At 45.9% G+C, this 14244-nt stretch overlaps 2 protein-coding genes and 1 long non-coding RNA gene across 3 annotated transcripts; 2 read left to right on the top strand and 1 right to left on the bottom strand.

The window, feature by feature from the left end:
* Window positions 1-5248: 5248 nt before the first annotated feature.
* Window positions 5249-6009, top strand: LOC138674148 (uncharacterized). Its single transcript, XR_011320509.1, has 3 exons — window positions 5249-5652; window positions 5724-5831; window positions 5903-6009. It is a non-coding gene; the product is annotated as an uncharacterized lncRNA (long non-coding RNA).
* An 826-nt stretch (window positions 6010-6835) lies between these two features.
* On the top strand, window positions 6836-9017 carry LOC138676242 (uncharacterized). The gene is made up of 6 exons (XM_069765347.1): window positions 6836-6941; window positions 7024-7098; window positions 7226-7339; window positions 7430-7631; window positions 7724-7883; window positions 7989-9017. Exons 1-6 carry the CDS (start codon window positions 6897-6899, stop codon window positions 8902-8904), a joined length of 1512 nt encoding a protein of 503 aa, XP_069621448.1. The 5' UTR covers window positions 6836-6896; the 3' UTR covers window positions 8905-9017.
* On the bottom strand, window positions 8980-11133 carry LOC138676243 (uncharacterized). Its single transcript, XM_069765348.1, has 2 exons — window positions 10446-11133; window positions 8980-10125 (listed from the first exon to the last, which is right to left on the bottom strand). The coding sequence occupies exons 1-2, from the start codon at window positions 10799-10801 to the stop codon at window positions 9243-9245; spliced, it is 1239 nt and encodes a 412-aa protein (XP_069621449.1). The 5' UTR covers window positions 10802-11133; the 3' UTR covers window positions 8980-9242.
* Window positions 11134-14244: the final 3111 nt, after the last annotated feature.

Here is a 14244-nt window from a genome sequence, read left to right as displayed (position 1 = left end):
AAATAAGTATTTGGTCAGAAACTAAATTTCATCTCAATACTTTGTAATATATCCTTTGTTGGCAATGACAGAGGTCAAACGTTTTCTGTAAGTCTTCACAAGGTTGCCACACACTGTTGTTGGTATGTTGGCCCATTCCTCCATGCAGATCTCCTCTAGAGCAGTGATGTTTTTGGCTTTTCGCTTGGCAACACTGACTTTCAACTCCCTCCAAAGGTTTTCTATAGGGTTGAGATCTGGAGACTGGCTAGGCCACTCCAGGACCTTGAAATGCTTCTTACGAAGCCACTCCTTCGTTGCCCTGGCGGTGTGCTTTGGATCATTGTCATGTTGAAAGACCCAGCCACGTTTCATCTTCAATGCCCTTGCTGATGGAAGGAAGTTTGCACTCAAAATCTCACGATACATGGCCCCATTCATTCTTTCATGTACCCGGATCAGTCGTCCTGGCCCCTTTGCAGAGAAACAGGCCCAAAGCATGATGTTTCCACCACCATGCTTTACAGTAGGTATGGTGTTTGATGGATGCAACTCAGTATTCTTTTTCCTCCAAACACGACAAGTTGTGTTTCTACCAAACAGTTCCAGTTTGGTTTCATCAGACCATAGGACATTCTCCCAAAACTCCTTTGGATCATCCAATTGCTCTCTAGCAAACTTCAGACGGGCCCGGATATGTACTGGCTTAAGCAGTGGGACACGTCTGGCACTGCAGGATCTGAGTCCATGGTGGCGTAGTGTGTTACTTATGGTAGGCCTTGTTACATTGGTCCCAGCTCTCTGGAGTTCATTCACTAGGTCCCCCCGCGTGGTTCTGGGATTTTTGCTCACCGTTCTTGTGATCATTCTGACCCCACGGGGTGGGATTTTGCGTGGAGCCCCAGATCGAGGGAGATTATCAGTGGTCTTGTATGTCTTCCATTTTCTAATTATTGCTCCCACTGTTGATTTCTTAACTCCAAGCTGGTTGGCTATTGCAGATTCAGTCTTCCCAGCCTGGTGCAGGGCTACAATTTTGTTTCTGGTGTCCTTTGACAGCTCTTTGTTCTTCACCATAGTGGAGTTTGGAGTCAGACTGTTTGAGGGTGTGCACAGGTGTCTTTTTATACTGATAACAAGTTTAAACAGGTGCCATTACTACAGGTAATGAGTGGAGGAAAGAGGAGACTCTTAAAGAAGAAGTTACAGGTCTGTGAGAGACAGAAATCTTGATTGTTTGTTTCTGACCAAATACTTATTTTCCACCATAATATGCAAATAAATTGTTAAAAAAACAGACAATGTGATTTTCTGGATTTTTTTTTCTCAGTTTGTCTCCCATAGTTGAGGTCTACCTATGATGTAAATTACAGACGCCTCTCATCTTTTTAAGTGGTGGAACTTGCACTATTGCTGACTGACTAAATACTTTTTTGCCCCACTGTATATGTGTCTCAATGACATATATATATACTGTATATACCTATTCTATGTGTACACATTTATTCTACCTATTCTATTGTAAGCTGTCAGTGTGATTTTACTGTACACCGCACTGAATTGCCGGCTTTTCTCTCTAACACCGCTGCGTATTTCTCGCAAGTCACACTGCTGGTCCGTGTGTAATCCGTATTTTTCTGGCCCCCATAGACTTTCATTGGAGTATTTTTTGCGCAATACGGTGACAAATGCAGCATGCTGCGGTTTTCTATGGCCGTAGAATACCGTATAATACGTATCAGTAAAATACGGCTGATAGGAGCTGGGCCATAGAGAAGCATTGTACCGTCTGCAATCCGTATTTTCAGCACCTATCTTACGTCCGTAAAACACGGTAGTGTGACGCCGGCCTAAGGGTACTTGCACAGTACAGTACAATGTAAATCAATGAAGAAAAAAATGCTGTGCTAATGGTGCTGAAAATTCCGCACAGAAAAGCTGCGGATTAAAAGATGGAGGGTATCACTTCTTTTGTGCAGATCTGCAGCGTTTTTGCACCCATTCCATTATAGAAATCCGCTGGGGTAAAAACGCATGAAATCCGCACAAACTGCACAGCAAATCCGCACAAAATCCGCATAAAAAAGCATCAAATCCGCACCTGCGTTTTCTGCTAAGAGATATAGAATCCGCACAAAAAATTCCAGAGGCTAATCCGCAATGTGTGCACACAGTCTGAGTATTCTGTTAGGCTTACCTGGTGAGGTGGATTCACTAAACCACAGGTCAGGGTGAACACATGCACCTAGGGTGTCAGCAAAGTAGATTTTAAGGTACGTGGAATCTTGATGACTAAGGCTACTTTCACACTAGCGTTAACTGCAATACGTTAAAATGCGTCGTTTTGCAGAAAAAACGTATGCAGCAAAATATTTTGCTGCATACGTTTTTTCCCCATAGACTTGTATTGGCGACGTATTGCGACGGATTTGCATTCGTCGGTATACGTCTTTCGACGGATGCGTCGAAAAGAGGCGACACGTCGTCTGGAAAAAAGAAGATTGTAACGTTTTTTGTCTCCGCCAATAAAACGTGTCTCGGCGCATTCGTCGGCATGCGTCTTTTGCTAGAATGAAAGTCTATGAGCGACGGATGCGTCGAGACACGTCGTACGACGCAATGCAGCGCTGCAATACGTTTTTTTCTACTGAGCATGCTCAGAAACAGGTGTTTTTATCTAAATGGCCAGACATCCCCAAATCTATATAAACCTGGTCTGGGCCTTCAACCCCCACATATGCCAGCAAGACTCAGAGAGAAGAAGAAGCCTCCAGCCAGCCGGACACCAAGAGCCCAGCCTGGACACCAAGAGCCCAGCCGGACCCCAAGAGCCCAGCCTGGACCCCAAGAGCCCTGCCGGACACCAAGAGCCCAGCCGGACCCCAAGAGCCCAGCCTGGACCCCAAGAGCCCTGCCGGACACCAAGAGCCCAGCCTGGACACCAAGAGCCCAGCCGGACCCCAAGAGCCCAGCCTGGACCCCAAGAGCCCTGCCGGACACCAAGAGCCCAGCCGGACCCCAAGAGCCCAGCCTGGACCCCAAGAGCCCTGCCGGACACCAAGAGCCCTGCCGGACACCAAGAGCCCAGCCGGACACCAAGAGCCCAGCCTGGCAGCAAGGACCAGACACACTACAACAGTGTGAGTATATTGCCATTTGTGTGTGTGTGTGTGTGCGCATTTGTGTATGACGTACTGACTATAGCAAGAGCTTATAAAACCTGAATCCAACCTGAGGCCTGCCGTCATCCTGCAACAGCCATTGCCATGCTACAGTCCAGATCCACCGTGAGGCCTGCCACTGTGAAGATATCAAGCTCCAGCCGGAGGACTGATGGCCGTGTGTGTGTGTGTGTGTGGGTGTGTGTGTTTATTTTTGTACTGCTGTGTGCTTTTGTATGTATGTGTTCACGTGCCTGCACCTTATTATGCCTTCGTCAATATTGCGACTGTTCATGTGTTATGCTTGCGTTATGACTCGGCTTGCAGGTATGTTTGTGTGCGTCTTGTTGGTTGCATGTGCATTTGTCAATGCCATATTGGTTAATATTGATTTTTGATGTATTTACTAATTAAGGTACCGTCACACTGAGTGACGCTGCAGCAATACCGACAATAATCCGGATCACTGCAGCGTCGCTGTTTGGTCGCTGGAGAGCTGTTACACAGACAGCTCTCCAGCAACCAACGATGCCAGTAACCAGGGTAAACATGGGGTTACTAAGTGCATAGCCGCGCTTAGTAACCCGATGTTTACCATGGTTACCAGTGTAAAAGTAAAAAAAAAAAAAGGTAAAAAAAAAAATATCCGCTGTCTGTCCCCGTGCTGTGCTTCTCTGCATTGTGAGCGCCAGCCAGCCGTAAAGCAGAGCAGAGCGGTGACGTCACCACTCTGCTTTCCGGCCGCTGTGCTTATACAGGGCAGAGAAGCAGAACGCCGAGGGACAGACAGCGGAACATAAGTATGAAGTGTTTGTGTTTTTTCTTACTTTTACACTGTTAACCAGGGTAAACATCGGGTTAATAAGTGCAGAGCCGCGCTTAGTAACCTGATGTTTACCCTAGTTACCAGTGAACAAATCGCTTAATTGGCGTCACACACGGCGATTCAGCGATGTCTACATAAAGTCCAGCAACGAAATAAAGTTCTGGACTTTCTGCAGCGACCAATGACATCACAGCAGGATTCTGATCGCCGCTGTGTGTCAAACTGAACGATATCGCTAACCAGGACGCTGCAACGTCACGGTTTGCTAGCGATATCGTTCAGTGTGACGGTACCTTTAAGGTACCGTCACACTTAGCGACGCTGCAGCGATACCGACAACGATCCGGATCGCTGCAGCGTCGCTGTTTGGTCGCTGGAGAGCTGTCACAAAGACCGCTCTCCAGCGACCAACGATCCAGAGGTCCCCGGTAAACCAGGGTAAACATCGGGTAACTAAGCGCAGGGCCGCGCTTAGTAACCCGATGTTTACCCTGGTTACCAGCGTAAAAAAACAAACAGTACATACTTACATTCAGCTGTCTGTCCCCTGCCGTCTGGTTACTGCACTGAATGCTGGCCGTAAAGTGAAAGCAGAGCACAGCCACAGCGGTGAGTCATCGCTGTGTGACTCACCGCTGTGCTGTGCTTTCACTTTCACTTTCCGGCCAGCAGTCAGTGCAGGAACCAGACGGCAGGGGACAGACAGCTGAATGTAAGTATGTACTGTTTGTTTTTTTACGCTGGTAACCAGGGTAAACATCGGGTTACTAAGCGCGGCCCTGCGCTTAGTTACCCGATGTTTACCCTGGTTACCAGCAAAGACATCGCTGAATCGGTGTCACACACGCCGATTCAGCGATGTCTGCGGGGAGTCCAGCGACCAAATAAAGTTCTGGACTTTATTCCCCGACCAGCGACATCACAGCAGGGGCCTGATCGCTGCTGCGTGTCACACTGGACGATATCGCTAGTGAGGACGCTGCAACGTCACAGATCGCTAGCGATATCGTCTAGTGTGACAGTACCTTTAGTATAGTGTTTTGTGCACCTTTTTTTTTTTTTTGTTTATTAAAATGGATGTATTATTGCAAAGTCTAATGGTCTGCAGCTTGAGGTTATATTTTTTTTTTTTAAATTTACTTAACCATTCCCATTCGATGTACTTGTATTTTAAAATAAAGAGCATTTCTGCTCCATTGTGATTTAAAAAAAAAAAAAAAGAAATAAATTATATATTAATAAAATGTTTCTTAAAAAATTGTCCGTAGTATAATTTCTTAAAGGTAAATTTAAATCAGGTGTATGTACCAATGGTTACACATGCAATACAGAGTTGTTTGAGTGGTCATTTTTTAATAAAGGTTATCCTTTGAAATTTTATTTCGGGGAGGTAATTGTTTTTTTTTTAAAACATAAAAATATTTTTAAAGGTGTCTCACAGTTTACCTTTTTTTGTTTTTGGGACATGGAAAAGAATGGTATAACGTGCACCAGTTTTTGGGTTTGGGTGTTCACATATTTTTCTCATTTTAACATGGTGTTTAGTGGTAAACATTACCTATTTCTGCTTTGGTCTAACTTTCAATCCATTATACTTATTATATTGCAGATAGAGTAGGGACCACACTGACCGGCATAAGCCACCTGGACCACAGCCACCTGGCCCACATCCAGAAAATCTGAAAAGTAAGTTTTGAAGACCCCAAATCTGCTACTTCAATGTGTAGAGCAGATTGCAAGTGTCTTTTAACTTACAGACCTACCAGGACCACAGCCACCTGGACCACAGCCACCTGGACCACAGCCACCTGGACCACAGCCACCTGGACCACAGCCACCTGGACCACATCCAGAAAATCTGAAAAGTAAGTTTTGAAGACCCCAAATCTGCTACTTCAATGTGTAGAGCAGATTGCAAGTGTCTTTTAACTTACAGACCTACCAGGACCACAGCCACCTGGACCACAGCCACCTGGACCACAGCCACCTGGACCACAGCCACCTTGACCACAGCCACCTGGACCACAGCCACCTGGACCACAGCCACCTGGCCCACATCCAGAAAATCTGAAAAGTAAGTTTTGAAGACCCCAAATCTGCTACTTCAATGTGTAGAGCAGATTGCAAGTGTCTTTTAACTTACAGACCTACCAGGACCACAGCCACCTGGACCACAGCCACCTGGACCACAGCCACCTGGACCACAGCCACCTGGACCACAGCCACCTTGACCACAGCCACCTGGACCACAGCCACCTGGCCCACATCCAGAAAATCTGAAAAGTAAGTTTTGAAGACCCCAAATCTGCTACTTCAATGTGTAGAGCAGATTGCAAGTGTCTTTTAACTTACAGACCTACCAGGACCACAGCCACCTGGACCACAGCCACCTGGACCACAGCCACCTGGACCACAGCCACCTGGCCCACATCCAGAAAATCTGAAAAGTAAGTTTTGAAGACCCCAAATCTGCTACTTCAATGTGTAGAGCAGATTGCAAGTGTCTTTTAACTTACAGACCTACCAGGACCACAGCCACCTGGACCACAGCCACCTGGACCACAGCCACCTGGACCACAGCCACCTTGACCACAGCCACCTGGACCACAGCCACCTGGACCACAGCCACCTGGCCCACATCCAGAAAATCTGAAAAGTAAGTTTTGAAGACTCCAAATCTGCTACTTCAATGTGTAGAGCAGATTGCAAGTGTCTTTTAACTTACAGACCTACCAGGACCACAGCCACCTGGACCACAGCCACCTGGACCACAGCCACCTGGACCACAGCCACCTGGCCCACATCCAGAAAATCTGAAAAGTAAGTTTTGAAGACTCCAAATCTGCTACTTCAATGTGTAGAGCAGATTGCAAGTGTCTTTTAACTTACAGACCTACCAGGACCACAGCCACCTGGACCACAGCCACACAATGTCCTCTTCCGGCAGCCCTCCTCCACAGCAACAGCAGGTATCGGTAAGTAAAAAAAATTTTTTTGTTTTTTTTTTAAAATTTACATCATTTTGAGTCACTACATGCATTTATTATGTTTAAACAGGAATCAGAATCCGATGAGGAGCTGTCGGAAGGGACCGAGACGGGTGGAGACATCGAAGTGGAGGAGGAACCAAGTGTAAGTAGTGGTGAAACACTTGCTTCACACATCACACTGCACCGTACACAAAACAGAATTTCATATATAACGTAACACACAAAACATATACATACATTAAAGCTAATTTTTTTATCCTTTATTTCAGTCTCCTGCTGCTGCTGCTGCTGCTGCTGCTGGTGCTGCTGAACGTCCAGCACAGCATGAAGGTTCTCCCAGGCGCTCCCAGAGTCGGCGGACTCGACGCCGCGGTCGGCCATCAGTGAGTCGGTTTTTTGTGGGGCTTCAATTGTTATTTTTTTGCTTTCAGTCTACTAATTTTTAATTCTTTCTTTTTTTTTTGTTCTAACAGGCTTCACAGTGTGCTCCCGAATACGATTCAGATATCGATATTGAAGCCCTCATCGAGGAGGTTCGTGAACGGGAGCCACTGTGGAACATGGCTGACCGCAGGCATGCTGATACCAGTGTCACCCGTCGGCTCTGGTTGGAAGTATGCCGGAACATCTTTGCGAGGTGGGAGGACCTTCTTCCACAGCAGCAGAGCAAACTATGTAAGTATTCACTTTTCAGTGATGTTTTGAGCTGAATGTAATGTCTTGCATTTACGAATATTTTTTTTTTTTCTTCATTCCTGTCTTCACAGGTACCAAGGTTAGGAAGCGGTGGCGGTCATTGAGGGATCGCTTTAAGAGGGAGTTTAACGAGGAGATGCAGGCCCCGAGTGGCTCAGCAGCAAGGAAGAAGAGGAGGTACAGATATGGCCCGAACCTCTCCTTCCTGAGGGAAACCATGCTGAGTAGAGTGTAAGTATTCAACATCACAGTAAGAACCTGTCTAATCACAAAACTTTTGTTTCAGTCCGGCCTTTTTCATATCAATATATTAACTTATTTTTTTTTCTTTCACAGCACCTACTCCAGCCACCGTGCGCCTGCATCTACCTCTGCACCCTCTGAAGCGATCCCTCCTGAGTCCGCCACCGGGGACCACGTCGGTAGGCCCCACACCTCTCACCCCTCTGTCCCCTCCACTTCATCCGCCTCTACCAGTGGAGTGCAGCCTTCCTTACTCGCATCTGATGGTCAACAGATAGCGTTCCCTTTACCCCACCCCTCTGACCCTGCCACCTCTACACCACCGGTAGGTTCATGGCGGCAGCGTCAGAGGGGTCAGGAAAGGAGCTATGCTCCTGAGTTCTTGCATCTAAATGCAGGCTTCCAAAATTCATTTAAAATTTTGGGAGAACAAGTGACTGCTGGTTTCAGCATGATGCAATCACGCATGAGTGAAAACCACCATGAAATCAGCAGTCGCTTGGATAGACTGCATTTAGATGTAAGTCAAGCTCCAGCCAATCTTTTTTTTCAGTCCATGCTCAGGAGCATGGAAAAGCTTTCTTTTGATCAGCAGATGCGGGTAATGAATAGCTGCCATAACGCTCTGCTGAAGGTAATTAACGAACCCCAATCTACCCCCACACCTCCCCACACATCCCAGTCCCAATTTCAACACCATGCCCCACAATATCACCGCCAGTCCCAATATCCACATCACTCTCAATATCAACATCACTACCAATACCCAACCCGGCCCACAACCCAAATGTATTCACCCGTGTTTTCTTCATCTTTGCCCAGCTTTACTTCCCCAGTAAGTTTTCCACCTACCCCAACACAACACCCCTCTGGTCAGCCTCCTGTTTTCCCCCCCCCTTCCACTACAGACGCAACAGGTAGGGTTTCCCCAATCCCACCTACCGACGTGGTCCAACCTTCCAGCCCCTCCTCCCATAGTTACTCCACCCAACAATACCAGGACCTGTGAACCTGGAATGTACTTGTACATAGTTTTTTTTTGCCAAAAAAAAAAAGGTTCTTTAAATTACCAAAAAAAAAATTGTGTGGGAAAATTACCCACAAAAAATATATTTTTTGAAATAAACATAATTCTGGTTTACAATCTACTGTGTGTGTGTGTTCATTAATTAAGGTAAATATGAAAGGTTAAGTGAAAAGAAACACCAGACGTTTTCAAGGTTTAACAAAATGGTTTTATATTATATTAGCAAGCAAACCACACACACTCTTTTTTTTTTTTTTTTTTTTGTGGCAGTTGCTACCAAAAAATTTTGGAAAAAAAAAAGAAAAAAAATTAAAAAAAAGTCACACAATTATGTCTTGCCATGGAATCCGCCCAACAGGTGACAAAAAATATTCAGCAAACTGTTCCCTCATCCTAGTAACAGAACCGGTGGAGCGAACAGAGGCACTTCGGTAATCCCACAAGGATGTCTCCAATTGTTCGTCATCCAAGGTAACGGGCTCCTTTGAAATAACAAAATTATGGAGCACCACACATGCCTTGACAACATCGTCTACAGTTTTTGTATCCAGTTTTATTGCCGTCAGCAGAACTCTCCACTTTGCTGTCAAAATACCGAAAGAGCACTCTACCACTCTTCTTGCTCTGGTAAGACGGTAATTAAATACCCGCTTGGTGCGGTGTAATTCACGGCTGCTGTATGGTTTCAGTAGGTGCGGCGACAGTTGAAAGGCTTCATCACCTACACACACATAGGGCAAGGCTGGTTCACTGGTTCCTGGGAGCGGTCTTGCTGGCGGGAAATTGTATGTATCTCCATACAGGCAGCGACCCATCGGAGAGTTTTTAAACACTTGGGAGTCGTTGGACCGGCCATACGCTCCTATATCCACAGCAAGGAATCGGCAGTTGGCGTCAGCAATAGCCATGAGTACAATTGAGAAGTATTTTTTATAGTTATAGTACTCTGATCCTGTTCCTGCCGGTTTTGCAATCCTAATGTGTTTGCCGTCCACAGCACCAACACAATTTGGAAAATTACACATTCGCTCAAATTGTTCGGAACTTCTCATCCAGATTTCCATTGTTGGTTGTGGGATATACTCCAGCTGTAAAGTGTCCCAAATCGCACGACATGTGTCCTTCACAATTCCGCCAATAGTGGAAATCCCCAGCCGGAATTGGAAATGGAGTGAAGTCAAAGACTCACCCGTAGCTAGGAAGCTGCAGGGAAAAATAAAAAAAAATGTAAAAAAAAATTGCACAGACCATCAACCAAGAAAAACAAGTGGAATGGCCTCAAATAAACCAACAAATTACATGCTACAGTAAATGCGGCGCAATGTGTCAGCGCAGTATTCTCTGCAGCATGTAATAACATTCAATATGACCAATGACACAAGAAAAAAAAACAAGTGGAATGGCCTCACATAAACCAACAAATGACATGCTACAGTAAATGCGGCGCAATGTGTCAGCGCAGTATTCTTTGCAGCATGTACTCACATTCAATATGAGCAATGACATAAAGAAAAAATGCTTACCGCAGTGTCACCATGAGCCGCTCCGCCGGTGTGATGGCAAGCCTCATCCTTGTGTCCTGCCTTTGGATGACATCCTCTATTTTTCCAACCAAATAATCGAAATGTTCCATCCTCATCCGTACATAACTAAAGAATTTTTGGGGGTTGCACCGCAACTCCAGATAGAGAGTGGACTGGACACCCCTGGTCATCCGCAGCTCATTGATTGGATGTATCCAGAATCGTCGCCTTCTCCGTTGCATCATCCGTCTTTCTGCTGCCGCCTCCTTCTCCCGCACTATGATATCCAGGCGATTCGTCTCAAATATAACTTCAGTAACCAAACTCGAAATCCTCCCAATTACACCATCCATCATTGCCACTAAACTAAAACCCTCAAAGATGTGCTGTAAATACAGTCAGTATATAGATTTCCCTAGTTTCCAGTAGCCAATCAAATTTTGGTGCCTCCCATTTTAAAAACGGATCCGTCGTAAAAACGTATGCAACGGATGGAAAAAACGTATGCAACGTATGCAACGCATCCAGCATTTCAACGGAACCGTTTATCGGATTTGCGACGGTTTTGCGACGGATCCGTCGAAATGCTGTATTCGTTGCATACGTTTTGCAGTTTTTTGACGCATCCGTTTTTTCGGGAAAAAGACGTTTTTGGGACGGATTGCAGTTAACGCTAGTGTGAAAGTAGCCTTAGGCAATACTTTGTGATGGACAGCAAACAAACAAGGGAGGCAAAACACACTGAAAGTCCCATAACCAGGACAGATGTAGAGGAGAATGGCAGGTCTGAATCAGCACACATACATAGGTGTCAGGATCCACAGCAGGTTGCAATGTGATGTGAACAGACTCGAATAATAGTTTGTGATGTTACAGCAAGTGGAGCGTTAACCAGCAAGTATGACAGGTTGGAGAAATTATAGGAGTTTGCAAAGATAAATGCTGCATAGTACCAAGTATTAATTTGAAAAGCTTATATCAAATAATGGGTTAACCAGCTGGTCTCGTGGAGGCATATGTGCTACTTACAAAAATATGAGGACATAATAGCAATAGAAGAAACTGTCATAATACTCCGACAAAGGGGTGTGTCCAACTGGGCCTTAAAAGGCAAAAGTAGATGATGTCACTGACACACATTGCGCAACTTGTAAAGTCTGAAATGAAGCACAGCAAAGGGCGCCGGCGTTCAGGAATGAAAGTAGAGCCCGGACCAGAATCCCCACAGAGTTTTGAATTGTGTCAGTAGTTGTAACACAGAATGCTCAAAACTGAACAAACAAAACACTGGTAAGGCCTGTCCCACACGTCCAGATAATTCCGGTACCGGAAAAATTGGTACCGGAATTATCAGTGTCCGTGTGCTTACGTAGCACATCAGTGTGGCACACGTGCGGCAGCCGTGTGCCGCCCGTGTGCCGAATGGGGACCACACGGACTGTGCAGGAGACAGCGCTACAGTTAAGCGCTGTCCCTTGCGTGCGGTGCTGAAGCCGGTATTCATCCCTTCTTCCCAGCATCGTTCGCTGGAGAGAAGGAATGAAAAATCTTTTTTTTTTAAATTTTTTGTTTTTAAAATAAAGTTCCTGGTAATCTCCCCCCTCCCACCTCCTGTGCGCCCGCCCGCTGGCATTAAAATACTTACCCAGCTCCCTCGGTGCTTCCATCCTCTCAGCGTCGCAGCTCTTCCTGTATTAGCGGTCACGTGGTGCCGCTTATTACAGTGATGATTATGCGGCTCCACCCTTATGGGATTACCAGGAACTTTATTTTAAAAACAAAAAAAATTAAAAAAAAAAAGATTTTTCATTCCTTCTCTCCAGTGAACGATGCTGGAGAGAAGAAATGAATGGGGCTTCAGCACCACAAGCTGGGGGGACAGCGCTTACTGTAGCGCTGTCTCCTGCACAGCACACGGACTGCACACGGACAGCATCCGTGTGCGGTACGTGTTTTACACGGACCCATTGACTTTAATGGGTCCGTGTGATCCGTGCATTCCCACAAACACTGACATGTCTCTGTGTTTTTCAAATGGACACACGGTCCGTGAAAACACGCTGACATGTGCAGAGACACATTGATTTTAATGTGTCTACGTGAGTCAGTGTCTCCGGTACATGAGGAAACTGTCACCTCACGTACCGGAGCCACTGACGTGTGAAACCGGCCTAAAGGAAGAAATCAATCAGTCCAGATGCAATCTCAGCAGCAAAAACTCCTACTCCATTTGCTTACAAACCATTTATTGATCAAGCCTCAAGGCCATTTAATTGGTTACTTAGCTGTGTGTGTAATTGCTCTTATTCTTTATTAAAAGGATTTTTAACATCAGTAAAATTGCAAAATGTTTATAAAATGAGAAACTTTGATTTTACCTCATTAAACATCCTGTGTTCTCATGAGAAGAGTGATTTTTAACCCCTTAAGGCCAGTTTCACACGTCAGTGGCTCCGGTACGTGAGGTGACAGTTTCCTCACGTACCGGAGCCACTGACACACGTAGACACAGTGAAATCAATGCATCTGTGCAGATGTCATTGATTTTTTGCGGACCGTGTCTCCGTGTGCCAAACACGGAGACATGTCAGTGTTCGTGGGAGTGCACGGATTACACGGACCCATTAAAGTCAATGGGTCCGTGTAAAACACGTACCGCACACGGACGTTGTCCGTGTGCAGTCCGTGTGCCGTGCAGGAGACAGCGCTACTGTAAGCGCTGTCCCCCCCACTGGTGCTGAAGCCGCGATTCATATCTTCCCTGCAGCAGCGTTTGCGTAGAGAAGATATGAATAATCGTGTTTCAAATAAAGCTCCATGACCTCAGCCCCCTCCCACCCCCTGTACGCCCCCCCCCCCCCCCGCTGTTATTAAAATACTCACCCGGCTCCCTCGCTGGCTGGCGCTGCTTCCTGTCCAGTCCGCACCTTCTACTGTATGAGCGGTCACGTGGGGAAGTCCATTACAATCATGAATATGCGGCTCCAACTCCCATAGGGGTGGAGCCGCATATTCATTACTGTAAATGAGCGGCCCCACGTGACCGCTCATACAGTAGAAGGTGCGGCCAGGACAGGAAGCAGCGCCAGCCAGCGAGGGAGCCGGGTATTTTAATAACAGCGGGGGGGCGCACAGGGTGTGGGAGGGGGGTGGGGTCATGGAGCTTTATTTTAAACACGATTATTCATATCTTCTCTACAGCAAACGCTGCTGCAGGGAAGATATGAATCGCGGCTTCAGCACCAGATGCAGGGGACAGCGCTAAACTTTAGCACTGTCTCCTGCACGGTGCGTGTGGTACCCAGTGGGCACACGGGCGGCACACGTGTGCCGCACATGTGCCACACTGATGTGCCACAGAAACGCACTGGCACACGGACACAGATAATTCCGGTACTGGAATTATCTGGACGTGTGAGACTGCCCTAATGAAGTGAAATGAGCCATTTTTTTTAAAATCTGACCAGTGTCACTTTATATGATAATAACTATGGAACACTTCAACAAATCTCAGTGAATTTGAGATTGTTTTTTGTGACACATTATACTTTATGATAATGGTAAATTTAGGTCGATATGTTTTGTGTACACTTATAAAAAATATCAGAAATTTGAGAAAATTTTTAAAAATTAGCAATTTTTAAACTTTGAATGATTATCCTTTTAATCCAGATAGTCATACCATAGAAAAACATTAATAAATAACATTTCCCACATGTCTGCTTTACATCAGCACCATTTGCAAAATGTTCTTTTATTTTGTTAGCATTTTACGAGGTTTAAAACTGTAGCAGTAATT

The sequence above is a fragment of the Ranitomeya imitator genome, chromosome 4 (assembly GCF_032444005.1).
Source record: "Ranitomeya imitator isolate aRanImi1 chromosome 4, aRanImi1.pri, whole genome shotgun sequence".
Classification (NCBI taxonomy): Eukaryota; Metazoa; Chordata; class Amphibia; order Anura; family Dendrobatidae; genus Ranitomeya; species Ranitomeya imitator.
The sequence above is the reverse complement of the archived record's forward strand: the minus strand, read 5'-3'. Positions and strand labels throughout refer to the sequence as shown.

Coding starts and splice junctions, on each gene's coding strand:
- LOC138676242 (XM_069765347.1), top strand. CDS start 6,897: ATGTCCTCTTCCGGCAGCCCTCCTCCACAGCAACAGCAGGTATCG. Junction 6,942..7,023: donor CACAGCAACAGCAGGTATCG/GTAAGTAAAAAA, acceptor ATGTTTAAACAG/GAATCAGAATCCGATGAGGA. Junction 7,632..7,723: donor ACAGCAGCAGAGCAAACTAT/GTAAGTATTCAC, acceptor CTGTCTTCACAG/GTACCAAGGTTAGGAAGCGG.
- LOC138676243 (XM_069765348.1), bottom strand. CDS start 10,801: ATGATGGATGGTGTAATTGGGAGGATTTCGAGTTTGGTTACTGAAGTT. Junction 10,126..10,445: donor CGGCTCATGGTGACACTGCG/GTAAGCATTTTT, acceptor TTTTCCCTGCAG/CTTCCTAGCTACGGGTGAGT.